The sequence below is a fragment of the Lepidothrix coronata genome, unplaced genomic scaffold (assembly GCF_001604755.1).
Source record: "Lepidothrix coronata isolate B3197 unplaced genomic scaffold, Lepidothrix_coronata-1.0 Scaffold54, whole genome shotgun sequence".
In the NCBI taxonomy this organism is placed as follows: Eukaryota; Metazoa; Chordata; class Aves; order Passeriformes; family Pipridae; genus Lepidothrix; species Lepidothrix coronata.
In genome coordinates, this window is record NW_016690234.1 from 1,354,583 (window position 1) to 1,377,987 (window position 23,405).

General features: G+C 52.5%; 1 protein-coding gene across 3 annotated transcripts in view; it reads left to right on the plus strand.

Moving 5' to 3' along the window:
- The window catches only part of ACSF3 (acyl-CoA synthetase family member 3), a 56,974-nt gene extending 35,618 nt beyond the window's left edge, over positions 1 to 21,356 (plus strand). For all 3 annotated transcript variants that reach the window (XM_017816285.1, XM_017816286.1, XM_017816284.1), the window contains exons 8-10: positions 18,316 to 18,450; positions 19,011 to 19,122; positions 21,061 to 21,356. In XM_017816285.1, coding sequence (XP_017671774.1) covers positions 18,316 to 18,450; positions 19,011 to 19,122; positions 21,061 to 21,178 — 365 coding nt within the window. In that variant the 3' untranslated portion in view covers positions 21,179 to 21,356. The remainder of the gene's footprint in view (positions 1 to 18,315; positions 18,451 to 19,010; positions 19,123 to 21,060) is intronic.
- Positions 21,357 to 23,405: the final 2,049 nt, after the last annotated feature.

Here is a 23,405-nt window from a genome sequence, read left to right on the forward strand (position 1 = left end):
TGATTTTGAAATTCAGTTTAATTTCATTGTAATGCGCCGCAAACAGGAAGGGAGTATGTGTGTTTAATTGGCTCTCGGGGGTAAGGCCGGGAAGATGGCATGCCTTTGTCACAGGCCATTAGTGATACAGACTGCATAATGAGGGACTACAATCAGCTCACAGCTGCCGGCTCCTACGGGGAGAGAATGATATTAAATAGAAATCAGTATAAATTAAACTTAACCCTTTCGCTAACTGAGCAAAGCTCAGGGCTGGAAATAAGGGAGGGGAGTGGAGACAGGAGTGGGGGGTTCAGGATGGATCAGGGGGTGCTTGGCCAAGCCCCACCTGTCCAGGTGACCCCCCTGATGTCCCCTCTCCCTCAGACAGGAGGCTTGAACTCCCCTCCCCTTCCCGTCCCCCACTCTGCCTTTCCTTCCTTTCATTCCCTTCCCTACCGCTTGCTCCGTCTCTCTCGTGGATATTGGGTCGATGTGGTTGTTTTTTTCCCAAGCCTCATTTAACCAGCAGTTCTGTGAATGAACCCTATTGCCCCTTACTTTCCCTGCTCGTCCCTGCTGCACTGGCAGCCTCTGGAGATCACTCAGAGGTGGCAAATGTCCCTGTGGTGGTAAAAAAAACACTTCAGGGAATAAAAGAGGTTGTGTCCCATCATAGCAACCGGATCTGGAGATTGAAATACCCCTATTAAGCAGGGGTGGGTGACTTTGGAGCCAAAGACATACTGTCAGGATCCAAAAGAGGTGAATCCTGGCCACTTACAGGCTGTAACCTGCTGTATCTGCCACTTCCAGGTCATAGAGGTGATTTAAAGGTGAGTCTGAACACCAGCACATGGCGCTCCCAGAACCCCAACAGTGCCATTTCTGAATCCATACCAACATTCTGCTCATGCCAGACTCTGCAGTGTGTCCCCACCAGTGACCTACAGGTCACCTAAAGCAGATGATGGGGTGATTGCAGGTGATGGCCAAGGCCCCACGGCTGGAGTTTCATGGTGTCATGGAATTATCTAACCCTGCCCTCTGGCAGTGGGAAGCCATTCCCCCTTATCCTGTCCCTCCAGGCCCTTGTCCAAAGTTCCTCCTTAGCTCTCTTGGAGCCCCTTTAGGCACTGGAAAGGGCTCTAAGATCTCCCTGGAGCCTTCTCTTCTCCAGGCTGGACACCCAGCTCTCCCAGCCTGTCTCCCCAGCAGAGGTTCTCCAGCCCCCAGAACACCTCCATGGCCTCCTCTGGACCTGCTCCAGTGGCTCCCCATCCTTCTTATCTTTGGGTTCCCAGTGTGCTGAATATAATCATTTTGAGGCTCTACCTGGGTGTCCATCCCCACAGTTACACACACAAAGCCAAGAGTTACCGGAGCTCATTCCCTCCTTTGGATATGTGATCAGAGTTAACTTTTTTCCAGAACGTGGAGGATCCAAAACAAAAAATAGCCAACACTTAATGGCAGCAGTCATTTTCCTGTCTGACTGACAGCTCCTTTATTAAAATCCCCTTTTCTCCCATTAAACTGCCTTCCTCAGGAAAATAACCTCATGTTAAGGATGGTCACTCCCTCCAGGGTAGGAGGAGAAAATAGCGATGCAGAGTCTGGCCACCAGCACTCCCACAATGTGCTCCTGCAGCTCCCTACTCCATTTCAAGGGAAATCTTGGGAAAACCAGGTGCTTAGTGCAACAACTGCAGACCTGTTTTCCCTCTGGGTGTGTTCGTGCTGTGCAGGAAGTTGGGCAGCCCTCCCTCTGCAAACCCACCCCCTTTGTGCCTCTAGCTAGAAAAGGAAAGGAAAAAAAGGGAAAAGCAGTGACTTTTTGATGAATTCAAGATTGTGGTTCCTTGGAAGAGCCTCTGAACTCCTGGTGTTGCAGGGGGGATGTGCTGTTGCTCTGCCCTCTTTATTCCCTGGGATTTGCACTGCTGTCTGCTGATCCCTCCATCTCTCATTTCCATCTGAGTGAATTTGATTATTTTTATTGTATTAATGCTGTTGACAGAGCTGCTTAGATCAAAGTCCCCTCCAGCCATTTCCAGGGAGACTGCTGGGTTTCCACCTGCTGTCATACATCCAAGTGGCACCGAGCCCTCATGGACCGAGACGAGCCCAGAGGAAAGATGCCTCTGGCCGTCTGTCTCCTGTCCCTGCCAGACCCTCCCAGCTGTGCCCGCCCTACCAGGTGAGAGGCAGCTTCCAAACACGCTTGTGTGCTGCTGAGCAGGAAGGAGAGAAGAAAAGAAGGAAGAAAGAAACTTTTTAGGATGAGGATTGTGTGGCCCCGGCGCAGATTGCCCAGAGAAGTTGTGGCTGCCCCATCCCTGGAAGTGTCCGAGGCCAGGTTGGACAGGGCTTGGAGCAACTTGGTGTAGTGGAAGGTGTCTCTGCCCATGGCAGGGGGTGAAACTGGATGAGCTTTAAGGTCCCTTCCCACCCAAACCATTCCATGATTCTATGAGCAAAATCAAACCCTGCGAGCTGGAGGAAAGCAGAGAACCACCAGCCTCCCTGGTCATCACATTCCCTGATGTTTATTCATCCATCCATCCGAGCGTTTCGATGCCAGTGCAGCTCAGGCTGTGGCACTGTCACATTGTATTATCCCTGCCCAGGAGGCAGCAAGTGGCTCTGGAGTCTTGAGGAAGGGGACAGAGGGTTTAGAAGTGTTGTGCCCAGGCACTGTCTGTTTTCCCACATGTTTTCCTGCCTGCACAGGGTGTTTTCCCCATAGGAATCTGTCAGTCCAGCGGAGTGCACCAGGCAGCGATGGGATCCAAGAGCAGCTTTCTCCCCGAGGGAAGGCCAGCTTCCATTCACATTTGCCCATGCATCCAGAAAATTAGAATCTGGTGTATTCAGGGAGATTTATTTTCAATTACAGGTTAAAGCTGAGACATGAAATAGCACTGGGTATGAAAGTAGTGCATAAATCCTGCAACAAATCCATGTATCTCTGCTCCATATAATAAGATTTTATTGATTGCTATATTGTATCTGTCAGAATAAAACTCTCTTAATGCATGCATCAGGATGGGGAAGATAGAGAGCTTGGTGGGAGTGGAATCTGATTCAAGAATCAATGCACTTTGATTAATATGTTGTTAAGAAAGTAAGAGTTATTTAACTTGTTTGATGCACATTTCGAAATGATGACTCATATCTTTTAAGTTTCTTTCTTTAAGCTGCATTTAAAAACCCCCACAACCTTCGTAGCTGTTTTTCACATTGGTTTGTCACTGAATTTTTGCTGGACCCTTTTACACAGGTCACAGACACCCCAGAATCCCATAATAAATCCTATGGCCCAAAACACTTTCTATATACCTTTGTTGGAAGCTTTAGGGGGAGAACAGGGTGGATCTTGTGTCTCTTTATTCCTTCTGGATGTTCTGCAGTGAAAGGAGATCCAGGGAAAAGATTAAAAAAAAAAAGTTGTTTTTCCAGTATTATTACAAACACAGGCACCAAGGCCAAGCCCTGGCTTAGCTGGGAACATCTCACTCAGCACTGAATTCCCAGCTTGCTCCAGAAATGGAACATGCTCTTGTTGCAGCTGTGAATTCCCAGTCAAGGGAAGGATCCCAGTGACTCAGATTGGTTCCAGGCACCTCTTTGTGTCTGTCCATCCTCTTCAGACAGAGATCTCCAGTCCACAACTGCCACCAGCTGCAAATCCTTGCCACTCCCAGGCTGGCTCTTTGAGATTCCATAGAATCATAGAATAGTTAGGGTTGGAAAGGACCTCTCAAGGTCATCAAGTCCAACCCCCAGCAAGACCAAAGCATGAGCAGTGCCTGAGGGAGCTGGGGATGTTCAGCCTCGAGAAAAGGAGGCTCAGTGGAGACCTCATTCTCTACAGCTCCCTGACAGGAGGGTGGAATAACAGACGGGATAAGAGGAAATGGTCTCAAGCTGTGCCAGGGGAAGTTTAGGTTGGATATTGGGAAAATTTCTTCATGGGAAGGGTGTAAAGCATTGAAACAGGCTGCCCAGGGTAGTGGTGGATTCACCATCCCTGGATGTGTGCTAAAAATTTGTGGATGTGGCACATGGGGACATGGTTAGTGGTGACCATGGTGGTGGTGCTGGGCTGATGGTTGGACTCAGTAATCTTAAAGGTCTTTCCCAACTTTAACAATTCCATGAATTCCACCGCTTCTGATAGGAGAGGCAAAGCTTTCTGCTGTTTTCCAGCACAGGGAAATGTGGTGTAGGAAAGGCCCTGGGCAGGTATCCTTGGCCAGCCACAAGCCATCCCTCCTCTGAGGCTGCTCCCCAAGGAGAAGGGGCAGGATGAACCCCCATCCCTCCAGCGCAGGCCTTTCCCAGCACTTGCCTGTCCCCAGGGACAAGCAGGTGTTTCCCTGCCAGGGAAATTGCTCACATCCGTGGGTGGAGCACAGACACCTGAAAGAGAAAACACTTGAGCCTGATCAAGGCAGATTATAAATAGAAATGCATCTAATTAGCATCCTAATCTGCAGGTTTTCTGTTTGTTTGCAGTGGCTTTCCTAGGCACAAATCCAGCTAATGCAAATTCTATTTTTAAAGGAATGATTCCTTAATTGTAATGTGTTGAAATGATGTGAGTTACTGGTGTGGTGATCCCACCGGATGGAGCGTGGGCTCCTCCCTGGAGGATCTTCTTGTGGACTCTGTCAGAGATAACCTTGTGAGTGAGGCAGGATGGCAGCACTCACCTCTTCCTTTGTCAGCAGCTCAGAGCTTGGACCCATCTTCCCATAAATGATGTGAAAGAACATCCCCGAAAATGCCAGGTGGACCCCAAACACAGCTCCATGTGCTGCTGTAGGAAGGATATCTAACTGGATATCCATGGGGCAGGAGCAGAAACCAGACCAGCCGTATGCTGGGCTCACATCTCCACCCAGCCCTCATTTAAGAGCTGTTTCTAGAAATAAAAATATAAAGGTGGAATGGTTTCTGATACAACAGCCTTTATCGCCTCCAAATGTTCCTTACGCACTTCAAACACTTTGCTTTCTGCCTCAGTATTTATTCCTTCTCCTTGAGGATTCAATATTTCCAGGTTTGCCCAACAGCTGGAATTCTAGGGGTCATCAGGACATGGAAGGGTGGAATGAGATGAGTTTTAAGGTCCCTTCTAACCCAAACCATTCCATTATTCCCTGATTCTGTGATTCCATTTCCTTGACTGCTCGTGAAGCTGATGTTTCCAGCAGTTCAGAGTGACTTGGGATTTTTGTAGCTGTAAATGAGAGCAGCTTTTGGCACAGATTTTGTTTACTCTCCGAAGCTCTACTCTCGTCATATCAAACATCTCGGATGCCAACCCTTTACTTCTTTGAGAGCCTCTGCTACACTGAGTCTGATTTCCAGAGGCATGGAGCAATTGCTCCCCAGCTGAGAGCCGGTGGGAACAGCAGGCACCTGCACCTCCAAAGTCCAGGCTCTTTTCTCTCACTCTACTTTCACCTCTCAAGCTGTGCTATGACAGCGCTGCTCTCGCAGCCTGAAGGCAGAGAGGCTGGAATGAGCCCCTGACTGCTGGGAGTGGTTCTTCCCATCTCATCCCAGGGATTTAGGAAGAAAATCTTCCCTGTGAGGGTGGTGAGGCCCTGGCACAGGTTGCCCAGAAAAGCTGTGGCTGCCCCATCCCTGGAAGTGTCCAGGGCCAGATTGGACGGGGCTTGGAACAACGTGGTGGAGTAGAAGGTGGTGCCTGTCCTTCCTTGGGTGGTGATGGTGGGTGTCCTGACACTTCCCTGTCACCAGAGGTGTCCAGCTCAGGAAGAAATTGGTTGAAAATAGATCTTCCTTCTGCCTTTGGTTTCATAGAATCACAGAATGATTTGGGTTGAAAGGGACCTTAAAGATCATCTCATTTCAACCCCCAAACCAGTGCCCTGGTTTCCTTCCTTCCTGGAAGGAAGAGCGAGGGATCACTTTTATCAGGCATGATCCAATTCGTGCTGAGGTTTTGTTGGGTCCTGGGCTGGTATTAGTGCTTGAAGATGAGCTGAACGTCTCTGCCTTTGAGAAGCTCTTTACTTTTCCCTCTGGGTTTCACTCAAGACAATTGAGAACATATTTACTCACGACTAATGCTATTGTACTGTAAGCAAAAGTATTGGCTTCTGTATATTCAGGCAAACAATTTAAGGCAGAAATCTGTCTTCACATCCCACCAGTGCCTCTGCCAACACTCTCCCAACATTATCCTGCTTTATTTAATCATTTGTCTCACCAGAGCCTGGGACAGGTCACTGCATGGACAAGAGCTCTCTTTAGCTAAGGTGTGATCAATCCCTCAGTGGTCACAGAATCATAGAATGTTCTGAGTTGGAAGGGACCCACAAGGATCACCAAGTCTAGCTCTTAAGTGAATGACCCATGTGGGGCTCAAACCCACAACCTTGGCCTTATTAGCACCATACTGTAACCAACTCAGCCAATCTCAGGGTCTGCAGAGAGCAGAGGGGTTTGCTCTAATATTTTTATTACCACCATTATTATTTTTGGTTACCACACTCTTCAAAGCTCCACCAGCCGCGTTCAGCTGTGCAGCCACACCTTGGAGCATTGACTTATTTATTACTCTTTGAGTTTTCTTTTTCATCTCGTTGTCTGCAGGGATTTCCATAAATATTTAAATGCTAATGTGAAAAAAAGAAATGTTTTTCATTTTTACTTACCCATTTTCTTTTCTGGCTGCTCCTCTGGGCAAACCCATCTGCGGTAATTTGGGCTGAGGAAGGGGGGGGGTTCCTGCTCAGCCTACTTGTGTCATATCAGTCACCCATGAGCTCCTGCTAATGAGGAGTGAACCTACAAAGTCTTGGCTGCCTGGTTTGCAGAAACCTTCAAAGGTTTGCCTGGTTTATCCGCTGTTTTCCATCAGAGCAGTGTGGCCCCCTTGGAGCGGGACGTGCAGCCAGGGGAGGCTTCATCTGCTCATATCCTTCAGCTCTCGGGGCTTGGAGAGGCTCCTGGTCATACTGAGATGAAGAAATGAGATAAAGCTGAGGAGCAGCACCTCTGCCAAGGGCAGGCAGGACATGAGGTGCTGCCAGACTTGGCCAAGGCTGAGTTTCCATTTGGTGCTGTCCTCTCCTGGCTGGACACCAGCACCGAGGACTTTGCTGGCATATGTCACATAAGGGTGTCCAACGCCAAGGCTGGAGCAGGGACCATCTGCAGCAACCCTTGAGGCCCAAAACAACAGTACAGAGATGGGCCTTTGTATTTGGTAGCCAACACCTGCTGCCCAGTGGGACATGCTGGGAAGCCTGACTTGCAGTGGGTAGTAGAAGGGGTGAGATTTGGATGGGTTGCAGTGGGTGGGGCTTTCCAAGCGCCCTGAAGTGTCTGCAGGTGAAGCTGATGCTGCTGTCTCTGCTCATCAGTGGGGTTGAAGCTGTCAGCACCCTGCCAGCCCTGCACCACCATTACACCAACCTCACACCAACCCTTTGCACCCCCAGGGGGGTTCTGTGTGCAGTTGTGGTGCCCGACAGTGACACAGAAGGGCAATGGCTAAATGCTGTCTTGCCTTCTTCCCTGTACTTGGAGAAGGAGAAAAGTCCTCTTGGGAGCAGGGAAAGGTTTCATGTGGTGAAATGAGCCCACTCACAGTGGCCAGATCAGGGTTGTGGAGGGGGAATTTGGATGGCAATGGAAATACGATGTGCAGACAAGCCAAGATGGTCAGCGAGCATCACTGTGACTTCTCACCCTGCCTGAGAGGTGCAATAAATTTGAGGAACCTTTGGAAAATACAAATGAAGGGAAGGAATCACTGATAGATCAGCCAAGACAAGAGGTAGCTGCACTCCTGGGCTGCCCAGCAGCAGGTCCCCAATCCCCCTGTCCCCTGGCTGGAAGCAGAGTGGGGGAGAGCACAGCTCAGGGTTACTGGCTTGAATTACACTTGTCTTACCTGCTGCTTTCACGTCCCAGGTACCTGGAGATGCTGCCAGCATTCCTGGCACCCCTCCATCTCCTGCTCTGCTGGTGCAACCACCCAGCATGGGGAGCAGTGCCTTATTAGCCCAGCTCTTTGTGAGATGCCCTTGAGTGATTTATTTTTTTTCCAGGTGTAAATGCCAGGGGAGGCTGTTCCAGTGCTTCCCATTCTTTCATCTCGGCAGGGTTTTGCCCTTTCTCCCAGCGTGGCTCTGACAGCAGGCTCAGCGCTGCTGCCTCTGGAATACAAAGTTCCCTGTTACAGAACATGACAGGAATTCATTCCAGGCTGGGGCACTTTTTTTATTCTGATTTTCTTTTTTCCTCGTGCTGGATGCTCCAGGGCTCTCTGGAGAAGTTTTGAGAGTGGGGAGTCAGTTGTTTAACCCTTTTCTCCTGGGAGCAGACAGCTCTCAGCAGACCCAGTGCCTCTCACTGATCAATCAAGAATCTCCTGAGTTGTAGGGAACCCACATGGATCATCCAGTCCAACTCCTGGCCCTGCACAGGACACCCACCATGGCCCTGAGAGTGTTGTCCAAATGCTCTTTGAGCTCTGGCAGCCTTGAGGCCGTGACCACTGCCCTGGGAAGCCTGGTCAGTGCCTGACCACCCCCTGGGGGAAGAACCTTTTTCTAATCTCCATTCTAACCCTCCCCTGACTCAGCTTCATATGGATAGGTGGAAAGGACTGCAAAGCATGGTGCAATTCCCACTCCCTGTCCAAATCCAGAGCAAGGACCCAACACACAGAGGCATCTGCATCCCTCCATCCCTCAGCAGCAGTCATGAGGGCAGTTGGAGGGTTTGTCCCCCCCTTGCTGAGCACACAGCACGTGCATTAGTGCTGATGGGAATCAGGGAGCACAGGGAGAGCCGAGGATGCCCCTGAGCTACAAATCTACTTGGCAATTTTATTATGTAAATAAATGGTGCTGCACATCCACCTGCTGCCGCCGCCGCTCCCGGGGCTGTTCGTGGCAAGGTGCGTAAACAAACAGCGATTCCCTTCTAATAGATTTATTTCCTTTCTCGTGAGCCATTAAATTACCTCCAGATTTCACACGGGGAGAATTCTGTAACAGCAGCAAAATCTTGCTCTGCCTCGGTGGCCAGTGGCCTGCAAAGTGTGACAGCCACAAATTGCAGACACCTATTGTTGTTTTGGGGGGAGGCGTGGGAGCAGCCAGTGCCATCCTGGGGATAACCCTGACTCTGGATCCTCCATCCTTGATTCCTGCACAGCCCGTGTCTAGAGAGCAGGAGTTCTCCAGACCAGAGCAGGAAGGGCACTTCCCTTCCAGGAGAGTGAGGCAGAGCTTGCTCTGGACCTGGAGGAGACTCTGGGATGGGGCTTCATAAAATCTCAGAATGGTTTGGGTTCAAAGGGACCTTAAATCTCACCTCGTTCCATCCCCTGCCATGGGCAGGGACACCTTCCACTAGCCCAGTTTGCTCCACGCCCTGTCCAACCTGGCCTTGAACACTTCCAGGGATGAGGCAGCCACAGCTACTGTGGGAATTCCATTCCAGCCCTTCACCACCCTCACAGGGAGGAATTTCTTCCCAAAATCCCACCCAAATCTCCCCATTTTCAGTGGGAAGCCATTCCCCCTTGTTCTGTCCCTCCAGGTCCTTGTCCAAAGTCCCTCTCCAGCTCTCTTGAAGCCCCTTTAGATACTGGAAGGGGCTCTAAGGTCTCTTCTCCAGGTGAACACCCCCAGTTCTCCCAGCCTGTCTCCAGTGCAGAGGATCTCCAGCCCTCGGAGCATCTCTGTGGTCTCCTCTGGACTCACTCCAACAGCTCCATGTCCTTGTATTGTGGACCCCAGATGGAACCTGCATGCAGAGCAGCAGCTCCATGCTGAGCTCACCTGCCAGTTCCAAGCTCAGGGGTATATCTCAGGGTGCAGCTGCTGAACCCTCTCCTCCCTCCCACTCCCAGGCCCCACTGGAGGATTTTGGCAGAGGATTGTAGTGCTGCTGCCAGCAAGAGCTGCCGGTGCCAGGATAGCAGCTGGATCGAGGAGTGTTGTGCCAGCCCTTCTCCCAGTGCCAGTGGCTCTGCTGGGCAGGGCTGGGACATGGGGAAGGGCTTTATTCTGGACCCACGGATTGAGCAGCAGCCCTGGGAGCTGCTGGGGAGATGGTTTCCTCATGAATAATTGGTGTGGTATTAATATACATGTGTTTTTTTGAGGAAGTTTCAAAGTCTCCCCCTCAGGAGCCTTTGATGCTTTATTAATGATCATGGCACACACAGAGCCCTCAAAGCACCACAGCGGGAGCAGAGTTTTGGAGCAGCCCCATTATTTTTGGGCAGTGCCTTCCATGAGCCCAGGGAAGGCATTTGCTGGTCCAAGTGACCAGGTGAGGGTAGGTGGACTCGAGAAGCCCCAAAAGAGCCTCTCCATGGCTGTGACACACTCCAAAGGCAGCAGCAAGTTGGACTTTGGGAGCCTGACAGGTCTCACTGTCATAGTCTGTGCAGGGTGGAAAAGGTGTGAACTAGCAGGAGTTCAAGATTTCAGATGGATTGGGATTAACAGGAACTTTCTCAGGTCCCCTTGTAACTCACAGAGGATCCAATAACCTGCAGAAAGGATAAAATCAGAGGTTCGCTCCAGTGAGGAGCTAACTCCCTGATCAGGAGTTGGACTCAATGATCCTTGTGGAGTCCTTTTGACTTAGGATATTCCACGATTCTATGATTAAATTTGGTGCTGACAGGCTGCTGGAGGACCGCAGGGTTTTCCTGCCACCTTTCCCTGCTGAAGCATTTGGGGACACGAGGCAGCAGTGGGGAAGGAAGTGGGAAGCAAGGCTGGGATTGCAGCCTGGTTTCAGGGAATGTGGGTGCTGAAATGTTGAAGTGGATGGGGGTGAAGGGGAAGAGGAGAGGAGTCTTTGGGCAGGTGACCCGTGGGAGCTGGGACACACGCCGACACAAGGAGCCAAAATCCAGACTTCCACAAGTCTAATTACCGTTAATTAGCTACAATTAGTGCTTGTGACCTCTGCTCGTAGCCAAGATGGCTGAGAGCAGGTACAAACGTTCCTCACTTCCATGTAATAAATCAAGGTAAAGTTGGGCTGTTATTCAGCCTATCATTTAGCATTTCATTAAATAGATATGTACACATACATCATCGCTGCTGAGGAGGTGTCAGTCCCCCTCAGGAGCATGGATGCCTCCAATCAATCCCAGCAGTGCAGGAGAGACTCTGGATTGCTCTGTGTTGCATCTTCACAAGTGTCCATCAGGTGCTGGTAACTCCTCAGTGGTTGAAAGCCCAGTTTTCAACCAGAGAGTTACTCATAGTGATGGTGAGTGATGAGAACAGTCTGGAAGGTCCGTGTTGGAGCCAGCATGCAGCTTCAGCTGGGCCCTGCTTTGCTGCAGCATCTACTCCTATCTTTTCTCCCAAGGGACAAGCAACAGAACAAGAGAAAATGGCCTAAAGTTGCACCAGGGAAGGTTTAGGTTGGAACATTGGGAAAATTTCTTCACCGAAAGGCTTGTCCAAGCCTGGCACAGGTTATCCAGTGCGGTGGTGGAGTCCCCATCCCTGGAAGGATTTAAAAGCCATGTGGATGTGACACCTGGGACATGGTTCGTTGGTGGCCTTGGCAGCACTGAGGGAATGGTTGGACTCGATGGTCTTAAGGGTCTTTCCAACCTAAACAATTCCCTGGTTTCCTGTCTTCTATTAGCAGCACATTCCCACGGCACACTCAAAGGAGGACTCAGTCTCCTGCAGCTCCAGGGCTTTGTGGTTGGGCTGCCCCAGGGCTAATGGGAGCAGCCCCAATTTGCCTGTGTGGCACCACACGTTCAGTGCCCTCCCTCTCCCAGTGCTCCATAAATAAATTCCCCTAGTCCATCCCAGCACACTGTATCAATCTTGTTTAATAGACTGGAAAGCTTATTGCATGGCAGCGGGTCGCAAGGAATGTCGAGGTGATGGATTGCGCCTTCCCGGAGTCGAGCATCGTTGATATATAATGAAATATTTATGATTTATTCCAGCTAATAAACTGGAGTGAAGTGTGTGATGTATGTGAGCAGATGGGGGATCTATGGATGCAGTTTCATGGCATGGGGGGAGGGAAAGGCTGAAAACTGTAACGGAGACGCATCGCTCAGCTGCCCATCCCTCAGCCCATCCCGATCGGCACTTGGCCACAGAGGGGACGGATTATCTAATTCCTATGAACAGCCTTTAGCACTTTATAATCATTTATCCACCCCACATGGCTTTTCTCCAGCAGAGGAGCCTCTGGGAATGGGAAGAAACCATTTCTTTGAGCGTTGGGCTTGGGTTGGGAGCTGCACAGGGAGCTTGTGCTGCACAGGGATGGGAAGAGAGGCAGAGTGACCACAGGAATGTCACTGCTGAGCCACACTCAGCAGCTTCCCAGCCCCACTGTGTCTGTTACCTGCAAAAATTAGTTTCCATTGATTTAGGAGGGTGGTGAGATGCTGAACTGCCCTGGAAAGAGCAGGGAAACTTGAAAGCACTTGAGAGACGTGATGGGCACATGGAGCTAATGGCTGCAGGGGGATTCCAAAGCTTGGCAAGGAGCATTTCTGTGGTCTGCTCCTGGACCTGATCCTCAGGAGGATGGAGGAGGACCTGCCTGCCAGCTGTGGCCCCACAGCTGCCTTTGAGTGGTCAAGGTGACCATCACAAGCCCCGACTGGGCCCTTATGTGCCCCAATCCAGCTGGGGTTGGAGACTCACTCCCACAAAACCCTCACCAGGCAAATGGGGTTTGAGCTCCCGGATTTTGGCTCTGCTCTCCGAAGTGGTGAGGATCAGGATCAGGGCTCAGGCTTTTCATCACCTGCCCAGGCTGTTGGAGCAATCCTGCCTGAAAAATAAATCATTTTAATCACTGAGGTGTGTCTCTTTGCCAGAGGGTGAGCTCTGCTTCAGCCTGGGACGGACCAGGAGCATCAATAACCATTTTAGGGAAACAGGAGACAGGCAGGAGTTAATCCCAGGGTAGAGCAGAGATGCAGAACCTCCTGCCCACTGCTCCGTGGTGTGCAAGGCCACTTCTCATCCCACTGAGGCCGTTCGCATCCCACCAGCTGTTCCCATTTCTGCCTAATTAGCCTCTGGATCAGTGTGCTTGGAGATCCTTGTCTGAAAGGCACCAGAGAAGGGCAAAGACTGATTATTCTGACTGCCTCCCTTCAAGCTTCCCAGGGGTTTTCCAGCTGGGAGCCTGCTGGTCCCCCTGACACAGTTCCCCTGACACACTGGCTTGGTGAGCAATTTCAGGTGCAGAGGAATGCAGGAGGGTGAGCACCTTGCTCCAGCTCTTCTCTGTGGAAATGAGGGATCATCATGGCAGGAGAACAGCTGACAGCAGGGAATTCCTCCTGGATTTTGGGGAAAAAAAACCTTAAAGGCTCCCAAAAGAGCAAGGTGCACTGTGTGATCTGAAGGAACTCTGCTGGCTGTCCCCTGCCCTGTCTATGGGTGGCACGGGGTGACCGTCCCCAAAGGAGCTGCCATACAGGTCTCCTCTGTGTCCCTGTAGGTCAGAGTCACCTCGAAAAGTGGCTGTGAGACATTTCTGCTCTCCATTCCCACTCTCTGAGGAGAACTGGGCTGAGCTCTGCATGGAGTATTTGAAAGCCAAGACTTTGCAAAAATCAGGAGTGATTCATTAGCAGCAAAAGGTCTAATTAATATTTGAAAGTGCTCAAACCACATCCTGCTGCTGGCAGGGAAGAGCCCACCAGCATCCCCAGCACCACTCCGGCCCCTGGAGCTCCTGAGGAGAACATTAACAGCCTCTGGAGCAGGAGGGTGAAATAATCAACAAATTAATTTCCCTTTCGAAGGCGAATTTTGCTGTTTCTTGGTATTTTCTGCTGTGCAGTACTTGGTCTGTTGGAGTTATGACAGGAGTGAGGAGACATCCAGAGATCCTGTGAGGTGTCCTGGGGGGATGGAGCTGTGAGTGTCCCAGCGGTCTGGTCCTTCAGAGGCCACATCCTGCAGCTGGATGAGGTTTGATAACTTACAAAGCCAAGCTTTCCTCTCTGACTCCACATTTGTACCTGGTGCTGTTTCCAATGCCCCCAGTGTACTTCCAATGCCTCCTCTGTTCTTCCAACACAGTGTTCATGCACGCCCTGGTTCTATCTTCATTTTTTAAGTGATGACTGGTGCTGGTCTGAGCCCAGACTGTCCTCACCATGCTCCCAGTGCCTGAGTGAGACCCAGCAAAAGGCTGTGCCTGAGGTTGGACCCAAATCCGTGGCACTGGCATCTCTTTCCTGCTGCTTTTCCCTGCCGCTGATGCGCACACGAACTGCTGTGCTGAGTGTTCCCAGTGCTGGGTCTGCCCAGCAACACAGCCGGGAAGGTCCTGAGGGAGTCTGTCACATTGCAGCTGCAAACAGCCAAATCCACTGGGATTGATGCTCCTGGGCTGGGCTGTGCTCAAGGTGTTGGACTATGTGGCTTTGGTTTGCAAACCTTGGAGCGCGGATCCTCAGGTGTCCACATTGTCCTGCCTCCCATCTGCTGGGGTGGAGCTGCCTGGGAAACACCTGCCATGTCCCTTCTGGGAGCTCCAAACACAAAGGAATAGGTGTATAAACAATGTGGGATGGGGAAACACCTCCCAGAAGCCAGGAAAGGCTGTGTGACAGTTTGCAGATCAGCGCGGCGACGCGTTGTTCCCAGGTCAGCTCCGTGCACCAGATCTCGGCTCGCACGTTGCTGCCACTCTGTCACTGCCACAAAGCTGGTGACACGTGTTACCAAACAGTCTTCCAGGTTTCCGAGTAACATCTGTCCCTGGGGAGCAGGGACAGTGTGCCTGGGATGGGCTCCTCCTGGGGTGCCAACCTCTCCTCAGCAGCCATGTGTAGGGCTGAGGTCTTGGATTAATGTGCCAGACCCATGTGCCAGACCCATGTCAAGGGCAGCACTACACCTGTTCATTTAGTTTTTCCAGCAGATCCTAAGACATTCCCAGATCTCCATCTAGAGCAGGTTGAAGTCACTGTTCCTCATGGTTTACATGAAAAGTCTTTTTTTTAATGCATATTTCAGCTATCTCAGAGCTCTCTGGAGCCACTCAGCATTTCAGTTCTCCAGCCAAAGTGTTCTTTTGGTTAATAAATGGTTCAAATATTTGCTCAGGACACCTTTGATGTGGGAATTGTGCCGGTGTTTGCCAGGAACAAGCTGCCCCATGGGCGAGGGTGTTGGCACAGGAGCTCTAAGGGAGGGTTTGATCCTGTAGTTCAGCTCAAGGAGCAAAGAGGCTCTTGTTTCCTCTGTCCTGTGAAGCAGCTCTGGCAGCGTGTTGGTCACTGGTAGCTCTCTCCACTCTCTGAAGGAGGTGCTCAAAATACAGCCCATCATGGCAGAGTCACAAGGGCCCTTTTGTCCTTGGAAGGAGGATTTTGCAACTTGAAGAACCTCATTGCAGAAATCTTTGCGGTTTGACTTGGGAAATGTTGGTCTCCATTGCACATCTCCTTCTGCATCTCCCTGTGTGAGTGCTGAGGCCCTGGCACAGGCTGCCCAGAGAAGCTGTGGCTGCCCCATCCCTGCAAGTGTCCAAGGCCAGGTTGGACGGGGCTTGGAGCAACCTGGGATAGTGGAAGGTGTCCCTGACCATGGCAGGGGGTGGGACGAGATGAGCTTATGGTCCCTTCCCACCCAAACCATTCCATGATTCTATGATTTTGTGTATATAAATATATATATAATTGCCTGAAACTCCAGCAAAGGGCAGCCTGTTCAATATGCAGCTCAGCAGAGCCTTTAACATTTCACAGAACAGATGCCCACTGAGCATCTTGAAACAGATCCAAAGGTAGCAGTGACGGCTGCTGTCAGGGAAACAATAATCCCACGGCCTTGATGCAGCTCTGACATGGAGCCACTTGCCACGGAGTTCTGCTGCCGGCGGCTTTGTGGGATGAAAGGAGCCAGTTGGAAGTGGCCCAGGCAGGCAGAGGTGGGGTGTCAGACACCGTCATCTTCTCATCAGCCAAAATTCCCTTCCCTGCACAGCTGGCTGCGAGGAGGGAAGTGCTGGTTGTGGCTCCAAGCAGCAGGAGGAATCTGAGCACGGGCATGGTGTCCTGACCCTGCTCTTGTGTGCTGTGGTGATCCCTGTACTGGAGGGTGGAGGAGGGAAAGGCTGAGGATGGAGAGGGAGTGAGGCATTACTGGAGTCCAGCATCCCCCAGCTGATGCCCGACATCAGTCTTGCTGAAACTAGAGCAGGACTGGGAGCTCCAGAGACAGGAAGGGCAGGAGCAGGATCACACAGGTGCAGACCCCACTGTTGGATGAACTCCGTCCATCGCATCCCTCCTGTCCCTGTGCCGGTGCACTGGGTACTCCCTGGAGACACCTGGAAGCCGGCTGGAAAGGAAGATAGGCAGGAATGTGGTTGGGAAAATGGTGCTATCTCATGGGCAGAGAGCTCCATTCCCTGCTCAGAATCCCCCCGTCACCTCTGTTGACCATGCTGGGCAAGGGCACCATGGTCTGCATCCTGTAGGACGCAACAGCCTGATGGAGCAGGAAAAGCTGGAGCAGATGGGATGGATGGAGTACAACACCAGCCACAGGGCTGCTTGCAGAGGCTGGGTGGGCTCGTGAGGCACAGGAGCTCACATCAGGACCCCCCAAAATACGGACACAGCTTCTGCTGTGGGCCCTTGGGGCAGTGCCAGCTTTGGAAGTGACTCTCAGACTTTACCTGCAGCATGTGGGGAAGAGCCTTTAAGAAAAGTCAGCAGTGTTTTAACAGGTCTCCTCAGCCTGGGAATTTCCCGCTGGCCTGGGAAACAGAGAATGCTGGATGTGCCACTGCACAGGCTGCCTGATGTGCTGGGCTGGGAGCAGATGGTGCAGGGCAGAGGGTAATGTGGCTGTCCTCGTGGATGGCGGTCCCCTGGAGCGTGCTCCGACCTGTCAGCGCGGGAAGTGACAGCCAGGCCCTGGCACTGGGCTCGCAGGAGAGAGGAGGCGGAAAGGAAGAGACAGGGGAATTACAGAGCTCGTCCCAGAAGCTCACAATAGTTACAATAATAATGTGGCTCATTCCTCCACCACGATGTGCTGCTAACAGGATGGAGGGATCTGTGTGGGGAGCACAGGGGATGGAAGGGGAGAAGTGAGGATTCTTCCTCCTCTCCCTTGTTGTATGGAGACCATCAGGAAGAGGAGAGGTTAGGGAGCACACCTCCTCCAAAAAGGATGTTTTGCAGTTGGCAGTAACATTTTTATGCGTGGGACATGGCTCCATGGGCAAGTGTGAACAGATCCTGCCTGTGCTCCTCCTGGGGAAATGGGGTGGCTGCACAGGAGTGGGACAGACACAAGGTCCCAGTGACAGGCTCTGCCCTGGCAGTTTGTTTTGCAAACAGGCTCCAGAGAGACCAGTGTGGCTGACACCTCCCCAGAGGCTCAAGGACACACAGGGATAAGAATTCCATCCTTTCTCAGTGTAAGGAGAATTAAGAGAAGCAAGTCATCCAGGCAGGCACAGAGCCCTTTGGTTTTCACATCAGGACACCCTGGAGCAGAGAAAACTTCCCCCATCCAGGTCTGTCTCAGGGACTCAACCATGACCCTGTCCCAGGGGTCATTCACCCCATCAGAGCAGAGAAAATGCAAAAGGGGCCGTTTTCCTGTACTTAGATCCCGAAGAGCAACATGGGAACTGCGTGTCACTGATCCAGGGCAGAATTCCTTCTCCTCTCCCCATCTTTTCTGTGTGAATAAGCAGCTCCTGATCTCCTGGCTGAAAGCTCACAGCTCTTTGCTCTCCCAGTGCCACCATTTAATTAATGTTCCCTCTCCCATGCTCTGTCAGTCACACACCACAGCAGTCTGGGTGCAGGAGGCAGTTCATCCCAGCAGCCACGAGTTCCTTCCCGCTGCGAGAGTCCCAGTTTCAAACTCTCCCTCAACTTCAAAATATTCCAGACAGCTTTCATCATCCACACAGTGCCAAGGGGCAGGCAAATACAGGAACAATTAATCATTCCCTGGCTCAGCTGAGTTGCTCAGCATTTTGGCATGTGCCAGATGAGCAGGGACACAGCTCTTTTGGGGAGCAGCCTGGATTTCAGGTCTGATCCTGATGCTTCATTGCTGTGACACTGTAAATCTCTGGGCATTTGCTGCCTTTGCAGCATCACGTGTAAACTCTGGAGCGTGCCAGAGGTGAGCTGGGAATAAGGTTTGGAAAACTGCACCACTGCTGGCACATTTTATGGTATCTAGGCTGGGAATGCTGCAAAGTGGCATTCTGAGGGGCTGGACGAAAGGAGTCAGAGGGAAGGAGTGGAGCAAGGAGAGGTTTTCTTTCCAGGAGACACAGCAGTGTACAAGGACGGCGTGTACTGGATCAGGGGCCGCACCTCAGTGGACATCATCAAAAACGGAGGGTTCAAAATCAGCGCCCTGGAGGTGGAGCGTCACCTGCTCACGCACCCCCACATCACAGGTACTGCTCTGCCCTATCCCTGTGCCGTGCTGGGAAGGATGGAGTGTGGGAACACAGCCCTGGATCAGTGGGTGCATGAAGCTCCCAAGGGCTCCTGCCTGGAGCTCACTCACAGCCCTCCCACAGGAAAGGCTGGTCTGAGCAAAGTGTCTAAATCCCGCTGTTACTTCTCTCCCGGGGCCAAAGCCTGTGGCCATGTGCTGAGTCAGCAGCAGCTCCCATCTCATTTTGGAAATGAGACTATAATTAGATCTGTCCTGCCCTCGTGCGTGACCCTGTACGAGGGGACAGAAGGCACCCCCAGCTCCACACCACTCTGTACATCATCTTCCTCCCTGTTGACTCTAAATTGCTCAAGCCGTGGGGCTTCCTGCCTTTTCCGTGGTAAAAAGCTCTGTTCTTGTGTCAGCACAAAGGTCCACGGTGTTTTCCTGTGCTGACATCCTGTGGCATTTTCCTCCCCACACACCGCTGCTGCTGACACCTGAACCCCCCTTCTACCCACCTGGACCCCAGAAAGCTGCTCAGGTTTCTCACTCCAGCTCCTGCTCTCCCTGCAGACGTGGCTGTGATCGGGCCCCCGGACATGGTGTGGGGGCAGCGGGTCAGTGCTGTCGTGCAGCTGCGCAAGGGTGAGATGCTCTCAGTGAAGGACCTGAAGGACTGGGCCAGGTAAGATGCCACAGGGAGATGAACAGTGGGGGACACAGGGAAAGCAGGGGCAGAGCTAGCAATGTCCTCATCAGGGACGTGTCGCAGAATCACCCACCCTCTTTGGGTGGGAAGAGACCTTAAAGCCTATCCAGTTCCACCCCCTGCCATGGGCAGGGGCACCTTCCACTGGACCAGGTTGCTCCAACCTGGCCTGGAACACCTCCAGGGATGGGGCAGCCACAGCTTCTCTGGGCAACCTGTGCCAAGGCCTCACCACCCTGACAGGGAAGAATTCCTTCCCAATATCCCATCTAACCATCTGTCAGTGGGAAGCCATTCTCCTCATCCTTTTACTCCAGGCCCTCATAAATAGTCTCTCTCCAACTCTTGGCTCACTTCAGGTACTGGAAGGCCACAATTAGGTCACCCTGAAGCCTCCTCTTTTCCAGGCTGAACAATCCCAACCTTCTCAGCCTTTCCTCTTATGAGAGGTGCTCACCATGCTGCGTAGTGCCTGCTCATCCCTTATCCTTCTGGCAGTGACATTGGTGACCCCAGCAGATCCCTTCATCCCTCACCTGTGGCCTTGCGGATCCCCCAGATGTTGCTCTGGGTGTCACTGGTGCAGGGCAGGGGGCTGCACTCAGCCCCCCATGTACTTCCCTACCTGCCCCCCTCCCAGAGTGTTCCCTGCACGTCTCTTCCCATCACTGTCCCCAGCTCTGTGACAGAAATGTTGCTCTTCTGCCCTTGAAACCAGAGCCCCCCGAGGGTCTGGCCACCCGCCTGGGCTGTGCTCCCTGCCCAGCACTGGCTCCAGGCACCACTCCAGCCCTCTCCCGCCTCTCCCTCTCACCCTGTCTATCCCCTTTATTTTTTATGTCACTTACATTCACTTGGCCCCTTTTCTTGCGCTCCCTGGCAGGAGACACATGTCCCTCTTCAGAGTGATTCATTTTGCGGCTTTCACTCCGATGGCGCTTCCCGGCGACAGGCGCCATCCCGAGTTAGCGGATCCATATGGCCGGGTGCTGGTGGCAGCGGGGGGAGGAGGCCAGGCGAGGGCTGAAGGGCTCAGCAGACTTGGCATCTCGAATTAGAGTCAGTGCCAGGACACTGCTGGGGCCGGGCACAGCCCCAGGTTGGTGACACACGGGCAGCAGAAGGCAGGGGAGACCCCCCTCCGTGCTCTGCAAAGGGAATGATGCTCAGTGCTCAAACCTCTCCCTGCAGCAGGAAGGCCCCCGTGGGCTGTGATCATTGACAAGTCACCTGCACACTCCTGGGGAGGCGACTCACCTGCAGTCTCAGTTCTCAGGGACTGGCACCAGGAACACGTGGGGTCCAGCATCCGCCACTCTGCTGCGCATTGTCCCTGTCTCTAACAGGAAGGGTCACTGAGTCCACCTCACCATTTGAAGGGTCTCTATGCCCCCTCCTGAGGGGTGGGTGGGTGCTTTGGGATGTCCCATGGCAGGCTTAGCAGCACAGGCAGCTACTCCCAAAGGGCAGGGAGTGGGAAGCCAAGAGTGACCTTCATGGATGAGCTGGAGATGTCAGGTGGAGCCAGGTGTCAGTAACAGGGTCCATCTCCAGTCCAAAACACAGCAAGTGGTGAGCTGGGTCCAGGTGCCACCAGAGAGCACAGGCAGGAGAAGAATAGGACCAGGGATGAGCTGTGGCGGGGGAACAGAGCTCTCCCAGTAGACAAGGGCAAAGAGGACTGGAAACAAGCCCTACATCCCCAGGCGATCCCCAAGGGATGAGCTGCTCCCTGCAGAGACAGGCTGGAAACAATCAGCATCTCTTAGAGGGACTGAGAGCTAAGTGGGCTCTTGGGGTATGGGTGGGGGTCCCAGGTGGGGCTGATCAGGGTGCTGAGGGCTGTGGGTGCTCCCAGGACAGCTCAGCCTGTGCTGGTCCCAGGTGGCTGTAATGGACTGAACTGTGTTCCAGGGAGACCATGGCTCCATACACCATCCCAACAGAGCTGATCGTGGTGGAGGAGATCCCGCGAAACCAGATGGGGAAAGTGAACAAGAAGGAGCTTCTGCAGCGCTTCTACTCAGCCTGATTCCTGGCCCCAGGGCCAGGGCTGGGACCCCAGGGGTGCTTGGCCCTGATCCACAACCATTTTGCCTCCAAAGAGGTGCTGCAGGGATCAGCAGTAGCAGATCTGGGCTCGCCGCAGCTTGGTCCATGAATAATATCCAATAAAAGTAGGATTTATTTATCCCACCTGGCCAAGCTGAGCCAGAGCTCCGGAGTTAGGGTTTCCTTGTATGAGAGCCCTTTGCAGGAATCACAGAATCATGGAATGGTTTAAATTGGAAGGGACCTTAAGCTCATCTCATTCCAGCCCCTGCCACGGGCAGGGGCACCTTCCACTGGACCAGGTTGCTCCAAGCCCTGTCTAACCTGGCCTTGGACACTTCCAGGGATGGGGCAGCCACAGATTCTTTGGGCAACCTGTGCCAGGGCCTCACCAGCCTTACAGGGAAGGATTTCCCAGCAAAAATGAAGAATAAATACAAAATCACTCATAAATACTGACTGTGCTGTCCAACCCAATACGTCTACCCACACGTTCTCCTAGTGCACTTGATGGATGTAACCCATCCCACAATGGAGCAGGAAAGCGGGAAGGGGCAGGGATGGCTGCCAGGGGCTTGCAGGGACATCAATGTGATGAAAGAGCCATGAAACAATAAATAATGTGCAGAGACCCCAGGGAGATGGGGAGGAACAGCATGACCAGGCTTGGGTTTTGGGCTGTGGCCACAGTGGGGCAAGGAGTGAATGCCCTAGTGGGCTGGGGTGGGGTCAGAGCCAAGAGGGATGTCACAGGCACCCTGGAGCAGATGCAGCATGAATTAAATTGTGTGTGTGTGTGTGTGACACCAGTGCCCACATCTGAAGGTCATCGATTACGTGGAGGACAGGCACTACTGATAAACCCCACCTTTATACCTGGAATTTTGTCCCTGTTTGACTTCACATGGGAGCTGTCAGCCCTGAGGGATAAGTAATGCCAGTGGGGGTTGGCAGCCGTGCCCTGCAGGTCCCCAGCCAACAGATCCATCCCACTGCACTGGGGAGGCAACGGGATGCTGGTCCAATCCTGTCCAGTGCTGAGGGGCTAACAGGGAGCGCCAGCTTTCCCCATCAGCTGGTGGGGCACTGGAAGCAACAGAAAGGGCAAGAGGAACAGAGAGCACAAGTAATTACAGGGATACCTTTGCTAGGGTCAGTGGAGCCCCAAAAACCTGGCAGAACACGGAGGGGACAGCTGGCAGGCACTGGGCATAGCGAGCAGGGATGGGACAGGGACATGACAGCAGATGGGAAAAGGAGAAGGGGATATGGACAGGAACAGGCTTCCTCCTCTGCAGCCCCTCCATCCTACCCTGCACCACCTGCACAGTGGTCCAGTCATGCGCCTGCTCCATCCATCCCAGCACCCAGCCCACAGGAGCATCTGCCAGGGCCTGACTTTTGGTATTTCAGGCTCAGAAGGAATTGCGATGGGAACACTGGGGACACCCAGAGCTCACCAGCCACCCCTCCCTGTCCCACACCACGGGCTCAGCGCTCCGGCACACGGACACACATGTGGAGCCGAGCACAGGCAGCTCGTCCCAGCCTGCGGGAGGGACCGAGCAGATCCTTTGTTAAAACATCAACGATGCAGTAAATTTTTTAACTTACCAAATAGATCAATATCAAATTATCATGTCTTGCATTCATAACTCTTAAGCAAGCAACAATGGAGAAAGACAAGGTCACTGGAGAATAAATAGCAGCAAAAGCTCTTAATGATCTATCATTCTCGACAACCCCGGGCACCCCGCACCAGCCCCGTGACAAGATCATTAATAAAACTCTGCAGGAACGCTATCGATTGCTTTGATGGATGATCACAGGTAGCAAATACTGTAAAACACCTGGTTGTCACACACAAAATGAGTAGTTTGACTCACACCTCAGTGTGGGGACTCAGCTCTGGCTCTGCTGGGTTTGCTCCTCAGTGGTTTCCACAGGGAGGGTGGTCAGTGGTGACCATGGTTTGGGGCTGCCATTCATGCTGAACCCCCATGCTCCCACCTCCACTCCCCCACTGCTGTTCATCCCTATAGATGAGACCTGGTAATTAAAAACCTCATTAAAGCACCTGGTTATGGTGCCCTGGAACCCAGGTTGGGAGCTGAGCCAGATGGAGGTGAGTTGGGGTAACCTGGTGCCACTGGATGGACATGGAGACCTCCAGGAACACCGACACAGCAAGGACCCCAGGAATGAGA